General features: G+C 38.4%; 2 protein-coding genes across 2 annotated transcripts; both read left to right on the plus strand.

Moving 5' to 3' along the window:
- Window positions 1-5,114: 5,114 nt before the first annotated feature.
- Window positions 5,115-6,458, plus strand: LOC140889258 (uncharacterized). The gene is made up of 2 exons (XM_073296971.1): window positions 5,115-5,835; window positions 5,932-6,458. The coding sequence occupies exons 1-2, from the start codon at window positions 5,115-5,117 to the stop codon at window positions 6,456-6,458; spliced, it is 1,248 nt and encodes a 415-aa protein (XP_073153072.1).
- A 3,031-nt stretch (window positions 6,459-9,489) lies between these two features.
- Window positions 9,490-9,984, plus strand: LOC140889260 (uncharacterized). The gene is made up of 2 exons (XM_073296972.1): window positions 9,490-9,787; window positions 9,851-9,984. The coding sequence occupies exons 1-2, from the start codon at window positions 9,490-9,492 to the stop codon at window positions 9,982-9,984; spliced, it is 432 nt and encodes a 143-aa protein (XP_073153073.1).
- The last annotated feature ends 3,697 nt before the right edge of the window (window positions 9,985-13,681 follow it).

The raw sequence follows: 13,681 nt of genomic DNA on the forward strand, positions 1-13,681 counted from the left end.
ACAAAACACCGAAACCATTTCTAACTTCATACATAACTCATCAGCAGTATAACAACAATAACCAACAGTTCAGAGGCTATATATATATCGAACTACATTTTGAAACTCATAATCAGTTCATTCAACAATCAATCTTCGATTCAATGTCAATATCCAATCGCATAAAAGCTCAAGAACATGCTCAAGATGTAAAAAGCTGATCTCTGCCAACTTTTAACCCTCAAAACATGCCGAAATAATTAGAAATTTACACGAAATCGAATTCCTCGTCACAAGGATTCCAGAACACTTTTCAGAATCGAATTCGGACGATCGGATCAAAAAGTTACGGCAATTTGAAAATCAAAAATCCAAAGGAAAATAAAAGATCTCGGCTTCTGCTCTCAAATTCTGAATTTGATATATGTTATACACGTGCACATGCTGAATAATCAATTAACATCTGATAACTTCAAACAAAATTGCAGTTTAGACCCTCAAACTTCACTATTTAAATCAAAACTCTAAATATTTCCAAATTAAATATACTCGGATTAAAATTAAATTATCTCGGATTATATTAAATAATCATGGATTAAATAAAATAATCCCGGGCCTTACAGAAGGCTACCTCATCTATGCAGTTGATACATTCGCCGGAAGTGTTGGTATAGAAGCTATTCCTATTGTGAATGAATTTCCAGATGTATTTCCAGATGAGATTCCAGGATTTCCTCCAGTGCGCGAAGTTGAGTTTGGCATAGAACTGATGCCAGGGATTTCGCCTATTTCTCGAGCACCATATCGTCTGGATCCGTCAGAGATGCGTGAGTTGAAGCAGCAGCTTCAGGATCTGTTGGACAAGGGTTACATTCGTCCTAGTGTTTCTCCTTGGGGAGCACCTGTTCTGTTCGTGAAGAAAAAGGATGGGTCTATGCGTCTGTGCATTGACTATCACCAGTTGAATAGAGTAACAATCAAGAATAAGTATCCTTTGCCTCGTATAGATGATCTGTTTGATCAATTGCAGGGTACTTCGGTTTACTCGAAGATTGATTTGAGATCTGGATATCATCAGATGAGAGTCCGAGATCAAGATATAGCCAAGACAACATTGAGAACCAGGTACGGGCATTATGAGTTCTTAGTAATGCCATTTGAGTTGACTAATGCACCGGCTGTATTAATGGATCTGATGAATCGAGTATTCCGAGAATTTTTGGACAAGTTTGTTGTTGTATTTATTGATGATATATTGGTGTATTCACATGATGTGAATGAGCACGCATATCATCTGAGACTGGTGTTGCAGACTCTAAGGGATAGACAGTTGTACGCCAAATTGAGTAAGTGGGAATTTTGGCAGGATTGGGTGGTATTTCTTGGCCACATTATATCCAAGGATGGAGTGTCTGTAGATCCGAACAAGATTGAGTGTCTTGACTCAAAATGGGCATGTGATTGCATACGCCTCTAGACAATTAAAAGTTCACGAAAATAACTACCCAGTGCATGATCTTGAGTTAGCAGCTATTGTATTTGCGTTGAAGATCTGGCGTCATTATCTTTATGGAGAAAGATTTGAGGTCTTCACAGACCACAAAAGTCTCAAGTATTTGTTTACTCAGGAAGAATTGAACATGACAGAGATGTTGGATGAATTTGCTTAAGGATTATGACTATGAAATTAAGTACCATCCAGGAGCTGCTAATCTCACTACTGATGCTTTAAGTCGCAAGGTGCGAGTGTCTGCACTATAGACTTGTTCTGTGGCAAGTGCAATTGAAGATTGTTGTTCTTCAGGGTATACCTTCAAGCATAAGAAAGGTATGCAGAGTATCCAGATGTTTGTGATCTTATCTGAGCCTGCTTTGTATTCTCGAATTCGAGACGCTCAAATGGCTGATCCGAAGACCCAGCATTTAGCTCGTTTAGCCAGGGATGATAGTTCGTCTGGATTCCACTATCATTTAGATGGTTTTCTTTGTTTATCTGGCCGTATTGTTGTTCCGGAGAATGATACTCTGAGGGAGGAGATTTTATCCCAGGCTCATCGTTCTAAGTTGAGTATTTATCCGGGGAGCAACAAGATGTACAAGGATTTGCGTACTAGGCTCTGGTGGAAAGGAATGAAAAGAAGTGGGTATCAATATGTTTCTAGATGTTTGGTGTGTCAGCAGGTCAAGGCAGAGCACCGACCACCTTGAGGGTTGCTTCACAGTTTACCTATTCCTGAGTGGAAATGGGAGTTGATCACGATGGACTTCGTGACCCATTTACCGGTGAGCTCGAGAAATTGTGATTCTATCTGGGTTGTGGTGGATGGACTCACCAAGTCAGCACATTTCATTCCTTATAATAGGGACTACAGTTTTGACAGGATGGCACGGTTGTACATCCAGGAGATTATTCGATTGCACGGAGTGCCTGTGAGCATTGTAGTGATCGAGACCCCAGGTTTACTTCCAGGTTTTGGGGGAGTCTTCAGCGCGCTATGGGTACTACTCTTATCTTGAGTATAGCATATCACCCAGAGACTGACGGACAGTCAGAGCGCAAGATCCGTACTCTTGAAGACATGTTGCGAGCATGTTCTATGGATTTTGGTCCAGCATGGCAAGATCAATTGTCATTGATTGAGTTCCCGTACAACAACAGTTACCATCGCAGTATTGGGATGGCTCCGTTTGAAGCTTTGTACGGGCGACGATGTCGTACTCCACTGTTCTGGGAAGAGGTGGGGGAGCGACAGGTTGAGGGACCAGAGTTAGTCCAGCAGGCTATTGATATTGTTGGAAAGATCAAGAAGATAATTAAGGTTGCGCAGGATCGACATGATAGCTATGCAAATGTTAAGCGCAGACCTTTGCAGTTTGAGGTGGGTGAGAAAGTATTCTTAAAAGTATCACCATTTTGAAGGATTTTGAGATTCGGTTTCAAGTGCAAGATATCTCCTAGGTACATTGGTCCATTTGAGATTCTGGAAAGTGTTGGAGATCTGGCTTACAGGTTGGCGTTACCGCCGTATTTGTCAAGTATCCACGACGTGTTCCATGTTTCACTGTTGCGACGGTCTTCCAATCCATCAAAACACAACAAAATCCAACAAAATCCAAAGACCCATTTCCGAAATTAGGCTCCTAAAATCATAAAAAAACCAAACTTTGTTCTTTTTCCGAACCGACTTCGAATACACGATCTATGCTAGCTCAAGCACAACATACCCGAAAATTATCAAATTCTGACAACCCAACAAAATTCAAAGTTCGTGGATCGTAACAAAACTTACGTCAGAATGAAGCCCTCGTTGCGGTGATCGTGAATCTCAACTCGAATCTGAAATCTAACGGTCGGATCGAGCGAATCGAACGGAATAAAAGATTGAAGAAGTCGCCTCTCATGGCTTCCGCTTCAGCACGTACGAAAATGGAGAGGGAGGAGAGGAAGAAGGAGATGAAGTGATGGTGAAGTGATGGGGAGGACCACTTGCAAGGATAATAATAATAATAAGTCTCATCTTGCATTTCGGTCCCTAAAAATCCCAATTAAATCAATTCAATCTCGGCTCAATCAATCTCCCTTAATTCCAAAATAAATAATAATCAACTCTGCTAATCTTGAAATAATTAATTTCAGGGCCTTACATAATATTTGAATATTCATCATTGAAAACTTAATTCCTATCTCACCTTAATTTTAGTTAATTAGACACAAGCGTTCTAAATTAACCCTTACAAATAAATCAACCCAGATACAAGAGATCAAGATTTAAATCTAAGGAAGCGTTTAAACTAGTGAGATTAATGAAGCTAAACAACACAAGCACAAGCGGTTGTATTTAATCTAGTCAAGAGATGTTCCTACGAATTAACAAATTCACAAGCCAAAAATTATTAATCGCAGTTGCTTCACAAATTAGAAGATTCAAACAATTACGGATTTGAATTCTAATTTAGCAGTAGACTGTATGAAAAATCGTTAGGAAATCCCGCCAACAATCAAACACACAAACATAACAATCAATTCCAAACAAATCTTGATACTCAAATAAAAATTACACAATGAAAATCTGAATCTCATAAGATAAATAAAACTTCAAGGGTTCGTCTTTCTGAACCAAGTTCTAAAACTTAGCCAACAATATTCATGAATTCTCTAGAAAAATTCATGAAATAAAATTAAATCTAAGAAAATAAAGAAGAAATCTAGCCGCCAAGAGAGTTCTTTTACCTTTCTAAGCCTCCAAAAAAGATAATAGCTCCTCAAAATCGGAATTAAAAGTCTTAAATATAAACTAGAGTCCTCAAAATAAAATTTTCCTTTTTCTGAATTTTTTTCCCGAACTGCACCGCTGGCTCGATCCGCTGAAGTTGACGGATCGAGCCAGAATTTCTCTGTCCAAATTTTCCAAAATTTTTCTCTTCTGGCCGCTCGATCTGTTGAAGTTGACGGATCGAGCGAGCTCACTTTTTTTTCAGCGCGCAATGTTTTTTAAAATTTCATATCTCGAGATCTAGCCGTCGGATTGAGTTGAAATTTGGACAGCACCTTCAAAAACATCTTGAAATTCATTTTGAACGATGAAGATCGGATTTGGATTTCTCTAAAATTAAAAATGATTTTTTGATCATTGCTGCTCCGTAATTCATTCTTGCGCAATATCTTTTCCATCTTTTCCTTTCAAATTCATCTACCTTTTGCTCATTCTCTTTCTTCTCCTAAATCCAACCAAAAACAATAACTAGGAACTATAAAATGAATTAAATCAATGCAAATTCACCTAATCATATCAATTTAACCCAAATACTCATAATAAATTATCACCACATCAAGACAGCTTGGCACCCCTGATCTGAATCAGCAGTCCTTATGCATTACTTTTCCTACTTTAGAAGCTAATGCTACTTTTGAATTAAAATATGGGCTAATACATTTGTTACCCTATTTTCATGGACTTGCAGGTGAGGATCCGCATAAACATCTGATGGAATTCCACGTGGTATGTACAAGCATGAAACCCCAAGGAGTAACAGAGGAACAGATTCAATTGAGAGCTTTTCTTTTTTCTTTAAAGAATGCTGCAAAGGATTGGCTATACTACCTAGCTCCTGGATCCATCACAACCTAAACAGGGATGAAGAGGATCTTTTTAGAAAAGTACTTCCTAGCTTCAAGAGCAGCGAACATCAGGAAGGATAACTATGACATCAAGAAAAATATAGGAGAGTCACTTCATGAATATTGGGAGTGGTTCAAGAAGCTTTGTGCTAGTTGTCCGCAACATCAAATAAGTGAAAATATTTTGATTCAATATTGTTATGAAGGTCTGTTACCTCATGATAGGAGTATGGTCGATGCGGTAAGTGGAGGAGTTTTTGTGTACAAGACACCACAAGATACAATGAACTTAATTGAGAACATGGCTGCAAATTCTCAGCAATTTGGCACCAACAGAAGTGACCCAACACCCAGAAGGAACAACGAGGTAAATGTTTCTTCCCTTGAACAAAAATTGATTGAACTGACATATCTTGTGCGTCAAATGGCTGTAGGGAATGGACAGAATGTGAAGGTATGTGGAATTTGCACTGCAATGGAACATGCAACTGACATGTGTCCCACACTTCAAGAGGAATCGGTCGAGAAATTAAATGCAACAGGAGGATTTCCCGGACCACCACAACAAAAGTATGATCCTTATTCCAACACGTACAATCCAGGTTGGAGGGATCATCCTAACCTTAGATACGGAAATCCTCCGATGAATCAGCCTACACCTCATGTGCAATTGAATAATCAAGCTTATTGGCCACCATTTCCTCCACAACCAGAGCGTCCTCAAATTCCAACGCCTGGTGAGTTTCTAGAAAATATTGTTAAGGATCTTGAAACTAATAATTTTAATTTTCAACAGAAAACTTGAGCAAGTATCCAAAACTTGAACACCCAAGTGGGACAGCTAGCAACTGCAATCAATAAGTTGGAAGCACAACATTCTAGCAGTTTTCCATCTCAAACAATCCTGAACCCAAAGGAGAATGCAAATGCAATCACTCTAAGGAATGGGAAGGAGCTGAAGATCCAAGAAAAGGTGTTTATGCCCTCGTCAAAGTATGAACAGGACGAGGAGGTGAGGATGGAGAACAAGGAACCAAATCAAGGAGACACGCAAAAAGGTAAGTTTCCTCCTCTTTCAGAGTACAAACATGTACCCCCTTTCCCTTTAGCACTTAAAGAGTCTAGAAAAGATGAAGGAATCAAAGAGCTCTATGACACTTTTCGTAAATGTGAAGTAAAAATTCCCTTGTTAAACGCTATTAAACAGGTACCTCTCTATACTAAGTTTTTTAAGGAACTATGCACCGCAAAAATAAAACAAACTTTGAAAGGTTGTCAAAAGGTGGAGCTAGGAGAAAATGTGTCTGCAGTGATACAGAGGAAATTACCGCAAAATGCTGTGTACGATAGGAAATGTTAGAATTGAAAAGACCATGTTAGACCTAGGATCATCAATTAATGTTATGCCATATTCTATTTATGCATCCTTGAAACTTGGTCCTTTGAACAAAACTAAAATTGTTATACAATTGGCTGATAGGTTCAATGCATACCCTAGGGGTATAGTCGAGAATGTGTTGGTCCAAGTTAATAACTTGATTTTTCCTGCTGATTTTTATGTACTTGATATGGAGAATGGTGATCATAATAGCCCTATTCTGTTAGGAAGGCCATTTTTAAAAACATCGATGACTAAGATTGATGTTCACAGCGGCGCACTTACTATGGAATTTGATGGTAAAGTTGCTAAATTTAATATCTATGATGCCATGAAATTTCCTAATGGTGACGACTGTGTTTACTTTTTTGATATTGTGGACTACTTGGCACAAGAGTGTTTTGAGCTTGCAGGAAAAGATGAGTTGGAGGTGGCTATTATAGTACCCATTCAAGGAGAGAACGAGTAAGTTTGTTCCAATGAAAGATTGAAAGAAATTGCGGTCACTCTGAATCATGTCCTGAACTATCTCAGTCAGGTAACCTTTCTTATATTTCTTTAACAATCTCTAATACTCGGCGTCTCCCATCTGTTTTGCAGGCACCTATAATTGAGTTGAAGACTCTGCCCAATCATCTCAAATATGTTTTCCTAGGAGAAGGGAAAACATTTCCAGTCATCATCTCTAGCAGCTTGGAGAACGAACAAGAAGAGAAACTCATACAGGTTTTGAAGGAGCACAAAACTACTATAGGGTGGACTATTGCAGATATTAAAGGAATCAACCCCTCCACATGTATGCATTGGATTTTGATGGAAGAAGGAGCTAACCCCACACATCAGCTGCAAAGGAAATTGAATCCACCCATGATGGAGGTGGTAAAAGAAGAAATCCTCAAGCTTCTTGAAGTTGGAGTGATTTATCCCATTTTCGACAGCAAGTGGGTGGTTTAAACAAGAAAATAGGAATTAAAGTGGTGAAGAATAAGAATGACGAATTGGTTCCCACCCGAATTCAAAATGGGTGGAGGGTTTGTATAGACTACAGAAAATTGAATGCTGAAACCCGAAAGGACCATTTCCATTTACCTTTTATTGATCAGATTATTGAGAGATTAGCTTGTCATTCTTACTATTGTTTTCTTAATGGGTATTCTGGGTATTTTCAGATTGCAATTGCAACGGAGGATCAAGAAAAGACGATGTTCACTTGCCCGTTTGGCACCTTTTCTTATCGGTTTATGCCCTTTGGACTCTGCAATGCACCAGTCACATTTCAGCGGTGTATGGTTATCATATTCTCTGATTTCATTGAGCACATATTAGATTTTTTCATGGATGACTTTACTGTCTATGGCTATTCATTTGAGAAGTGCTTGTCGAACCTTACACTTGTCCTCAAACGGTGTTGTAGAAACAAACCTTGTTTTGAACTCTGAGAAATGTCATTTCATGGTTGGGCAAGGTATCGTTTTGGGTCATGTTGTCTCTTTGAAGGTTATTGAGGTAGATAAAGATAAAATTGATATTATTCAATCTCTACCTTATCCCACTTGTGTGCAGGAAGTGCGTTCTTTTCTTGGACATGCAGGTTTTTATAGGAGGTACATTCAGGACTTCGCCAAAATCGCATCACCCATGTGCAAGCTGTTGCAAAAAGAAGTTACTTTTGAGTTTGATGATGCATGCAAAAATTCTTTTGACAAGCTGAAAGATTCATTAAATTCTGCACCTATCATCCAATCACCTTGACTGGAGTAAATCGTTCGAAAATTATGTGTGATGCTACTGATTATGCAGTAGGAGCGGTATTGGGACAACGAGTGGGCAAAGCATTGCACGCCATCTACTATGTCTCGCGCATTCTGAACGATGCCCAGAGAAATTATTTAACTACTGAAAAAGATATTTTATCTGTGGTTTTTGCTTTGGAAAAGTTTAGATCTTATTTACTTGGGACTAAATTCATTGTTTATTCTGATCATGCAGCTCTTCGCTATCTGATGGCAAAGAAAGAGGCAAAACCAAGGTTAATACGCTGGATACTGCTCCTGAGTGAATTTGATTTGGAGATTAGAGATTAGAGAGGAACAGAGAATAGCGTGGTGGATCACTTGAGCCGTTTGGTCCACATTGATGAGGAATTGTGCTTGCCAAGAAGAATTTCCCGATGAGCAAATATTTTTAGCAAGCACAGTACTACCCTGGTACGCACATATTGTCAATTATTTAGTCACTAATGGTTTTCCATCTAATTTTTTCTAAAGTGCAAAAATATAAGGTCAAAAAGTGATGCCAAGTACTATGTGTGGGATGACCCGTACTTGTGAAAGCATTGCGCTGATCAAGTCATAAGAAGGTGTGTGCCTGAAAGTGAGGTGATCCCTATCCTTACATTTTGTCATTCTTATGGTTGTGGCGGTCACTTTGGAGCTAAGAGAACGGCGAGGAAGGTACTAGACTGTGGATTCTTCTGGCCGTCCTTATTTCGAGATGCTTAATTTTTTTGTAAGTCGTGCGCTCAATGTCAAAACACAGGTAATATATCCCAACGCAAGGAGATGCCTCAACACCCCATCCTCGTTTGCAAATTTTTTGATGTATGGGGCATCGACTTCATGGGACCTTTTCCTAGTTCTTTTGGATATGTTTATATATTACTTGTTTTGGATTATGTCTCAAAGTGGGTGGAAGCTAAAGCCACCCGAACTGACGATTCGAAAGTGGTTGCAGATTTTATCAAACTTATAATATTTTCTCTAGGTTTGGGATTCCAAGAGCAATCATAAGTGATAGAGAAACTCATTTTTGCAACCGGACTGTGGCAAGGTTATTGACGAAATACCATGTGACACACAAGGTTTCTACTTCATATCATCCGCAATCTAATGGACCGGCTGAAGTGTCAAATAGGGAAATTAAGTCTATTTTGGAGAAGACAGTGAATCCGACTAGGAAGGACTGGAGCTTGAGATAGGATAATGCTTTGTGGGCCTACAGAACTACATACAAGATGACGATTGGTATGTCACCATACAGGTTAATTTTTGGTAAACCTTGTCATCTTCCAGTGGAATTGGAACATAGAGCTTATTGGGCTATCAATATTTGTAATATGAAGATAGATGAGACTGGGGAGCATAGGAAGCTACAGTTGCAAGAGCTAGAGGAAATGCGCAACGATGCATATGCCAGTTCAAAGATTTACAAAGAAAAAACGAAGGCATTTCATGATAAGATGATTTCTAGGAGGGAATTTGAAGTTGGTCAAAAAGTTCTTCTTTATCATTCACACCTTCGGTTATTCCCAGGTAAGTTGCGTTCGCAATGGATTGGTCCTTTTGTTATTACTAATGTCTTTCCCCATGGTGCAGTTGAAATTCAGAGCTCGAAAACTTCAAAGATATTCAAAATGAATGGACATAGACTGAAAAATTTTTATGACAGAGTCCAAGCAGAAGAATTAGAGGATGTGCATGAACTGGAGCCCGAGGATCTACAAGATTAATGTAGCTACCGAGATTAATGCAGTGAATTATGTGGGTGGTGTAGCTACTGAGATTAATGCAATGAATTATGTCTCTCCTAGAAGTTGGTTAGCTACCTCTCATTTTGTTCTAGGATTCTTCTTCTTCGTAGGTCATTTATGGCACGCAGGAAAGGCTCGTGCAGCTGCAGCAGGATTTGAAAAAGGAATTGATCGTGATTTTGAACCTGTTCTTTCCATGACCCCTCTTAATTGAGATGAGACAGGACATCCAATGTTTGAATTCAAGTAGGAATCAATTTGATTCCATCATATATTGGGAATCAGATTATACTTAATATGTATTCCTTTTTTTTCAACTCATTTCTATCTAATCTATTTTTTTATTTTTTCTGGATTGGCTAGGTGGGATAGCCGAGCCATTCCCTTTTTTTTTTTATAACAATCCGGTTAAAACCAATACCAATAGAAATAAATCTATTCAATGAGCAAAAAAATATGAGAGAGGGGGATTCGAACCCTCGATAGTCGTTTGTTCAAAACTATACCGGTTTTCAAGACCGGGGCTGTCAATCACTCAGCCATATCTCCGAAAGACAATTTTTATTTTATTCCTACAAATAGAACATGGCTATAGGGGGTGGATGTCACTACTATCTGTAGAAAAATCTCAGGTGTGAATCTATCGATCTATCTATCCGTATATAGAATCCAGCATGCCCTTTTGTCAAATAAAAAAACAAAAATTACATTTCCCTTCCATGTACGAATCGAGTGAAAGGGGTAGTAATAAGTCCAATCGATTCGTGGTTAAAACTAAAATAAAATCCCTTAATGATATATTTTATTACAATTTTTTGTCTGATAAAGGGATCAAATGGTATAGTTTATTTGTTGGTATCTTGGAGGATTAAAATCATGACTCTTATTTTCCAATTCGCTGTTTTTGCATTAATTGCTACTTCATCAATATTATTGATAGCGCACCCGTCGTATTTGCTTCTCCTGATGGTTGGTCAAGTAAGAAAAATGTCTTATTTTCCGGTACATCATTATGGATTGGGTTAGTCTTTCTGGTGGGTATCCTTAATTCTCTCATCTCTTGAACCTATTCGTCCCAAATCCAAAACCGAAATAAATGACCCCCCAAAAAAAGAAAATTAAAGGGGGTCAAACTTCTTGCAAACTTATTGGATGAACAAAAATACAATTTTTGGAATTAATAAAATAATTGGAATCACTCTGAACATAGTCTCTGGCCCGACACTGCACAAATAGGATTCAGGAAAGGTATAAGGAATATATATTATGATATAATTATGTGTGGAAATATTATGTATGTATCAAAAACAAAAAAGTGGATATAGTCGAATGGTAAAATTTATCTTTGCCAAGGAGAAGATGCGGGTTTGATTCCCGCTATCCGCCCAAGATAAAATAAGTTTTTGAATATGCTCTAATATGGTCTTTAAAGGGTTGGGTATAGTCGGTCGTGATAGTGTAGTGAGTCTATCCCCCCTTTCCCTTTTGTACCATCCCCCAAAAAGGGGGGGATAGTTAACAGATCCAGACATCCATTTTTGGATTAAAACAAATAAAGATGTTGCGGAGACAAGATTTGAACTCGTGACCTCAAGGTTATGAGCCTTGCGAGCTACCAAACTGCTCTACCCTGCGCTGAATAGAAGAAGTCAAAACTAATAGACAAACAAGGATTGAATATGCCCCTCTACCATATATGTACAAATAGAATAGCCTATTTATACAGAATGGTAAAGAGGCTGCCTTTTATGATCATTGACCATAGAAATGAACTGAAAGGTTAATCCTTACCAACTTGATCTTATTGCTCCTGGCAACAAACATGCATGAACCATTTCACGAAGTATCTGTCCGGATAGTCCAAAGTCTCGATAGTTAGCTCTCGGTCTTCCGGTCGAAAAACAACGGAAATGAAGGCGTGTGGTGCACTATTCCGCGGTGGGGATTGTAACTTTCCATAAATTTCCCATTTGTCACTTAACGATGGAACTTTGCTTATTTCTTTTTTTTTGAGGATCCACGAATCCAGTGATATTTCTGTTCCAATTTTTGCCTCTTTTTCTCCCTCTGAATCAAAATTTTCCTTGCCATAATCGTTCGGGTACTATGAATATCCATGATACAAGTCGAATCCTAGATGTAGAAATATAAAAAATCGAGCCAGCTCTCCATCGAAAGAAATGAGATCATCGCGGATATAACAAATTCAAAAATTAGCCAAATTTTCCCGATATAGAGGCAATCAAGAAAGCTGCATAAGTGAATATATAACCTACCGAAAAGTGGGCTAATCCAACCAATCTTGCTTGCACAATGGAAAGAGCCACATGTTTATCTCTCCATCGAACCAAATTGGCTAAAGGTGTGCGTTCATGAGCTCATGCTAAAGTTTCAATCAATTCCTGCCAATATCCACGCCAGGAGATTAAGAACATAAATCTAGTAGCCCAAACAAGATGTCCAAATAAGAACATCCATGCCTAGACCGATAAACTATTCATACCAAAAGGGTTATATCCATTGATAAGTTGTGAAGAGTTTAACCATAAATAATCTCTTAAACAGCCCATCAAATAAGTGAAAGATTCATTAAACTGTGAAACGTTACCCTGCCACAATGTGATGTGTTTCCAATGCCAATAAAAAGTAACCCATAAAATAGTATTTAGCATCCAAAAAATGGCCAAATAAAATGCGCCCCATGCCAAAATATCACAAGTACCCCCTCGTCCCGGGCCATCGCACGAAAAACTATAACCAAAATCTTTTTTTATCTAGCATTAACTTGGAACCGCGCGCATCTAAAGCACCTTTTACCAAGATCAATGTAGTTGTATGTAAACCCAGAGCAATATCATGATGAACCAAAAAGTCTCCAGGACCTATATTTAAGAATAATGAATTAGTATTTTCATTAACAACACTTAACCAACCGGGCAACTAGATGCTTCGGCCCGCATTGAATGTCGGGCCGCTCGTTGAAGATAAAAGTACATCGAACCCATATGAAGTTTTGCCATGAGCCGATTGAATCCATTGAAAAATATCGGTTCGATCAAAATTTGCTTTTATGGAGTACCAAAAGCAAGCATGACATCATTATGAACATAAAGTCCCAAGTTATGGAATCCCAGAAAGAGGCTGGCCCAGCTTAAATGAGATATGATAGATTCCTTATGGTCTAACATTCTTGCCAATACATTATCTTCATTTTGCTCCGGATTGTAATCTCTAATGAAAAATATAGCTCCATGAGCAAAAGCTCCTGTCATGATGAATCCTGAGATATATTGGTGATGAGTATATAATGCAACTTGTGTAGTAAAGTCTTGTGCTATGAATGCATAAGCAGGTAAAGAGTACATGTGTTGAGCTACTAAGAAAGTAATAACCACTAAAGAAGATAGAGCAAGGCCTAATTGAAAATGAATCGAATTATTGATTGTTTCATAAAGACCCTTATGCCCACGGCCCAATCGTCCCACAGAGAAATATGTGCATCTTAAAGATCCTTGATACTGTTTTCAATCCCGAAATTAATCTATACATATGACCCAGCAACAATAAAAAAATAATGCAATAAGCTAAATGATGATGAGCAATAACATATCAGCTCATAAACTTTGTGTTTTGGATGGAATCCTCCAATAAGAGTCTAGAATGGGCATGTTCCTGC

Source organism: Henckelia pumila, chromosome 3 (genome assembly GCF_033568475.1).
Source record: "Henckelia pumila isolate YLH828 chromosome 3, ASM3356847v2, whole genome shotgun sequence".
NCBI lineage: Eukaryota > Viridiplantae > Streptophyta > Magnoliopsida > Lamiales > Gesneriaceae > Henckelia > Henckelia pumila.

Coding starts and splice junctions, on each gene's coding strand:
- LOC140889258 (XM_073296971.1), top strand. CDS start 5,115: ATGAAGAGGATCTTTTTAGAAAAGTACTTCCTAGCTTCAAGAGCAGCG. Junction 5,836..5,931: donor TCCTCAAATTCCAACGCCTG/GTGAGTTTCTAG, acceptor TGAACACCCAAG/TGGGACAGCTAGCAACTGCA.
- LOC140889260 (XM_073296972.1), top strand. CDS start 9,490: ATGACGATTGGTATGTCACCATACAGGTTAATTTTTGGTAAACCTTGT. Junction 9,788..9,850: donor ACACCTTCGGTTATTCCCAG/GTAAGTTGCGTT, acceptor CCCATGGTGCAG/TTGAAATTCAGAGCTCGAAA.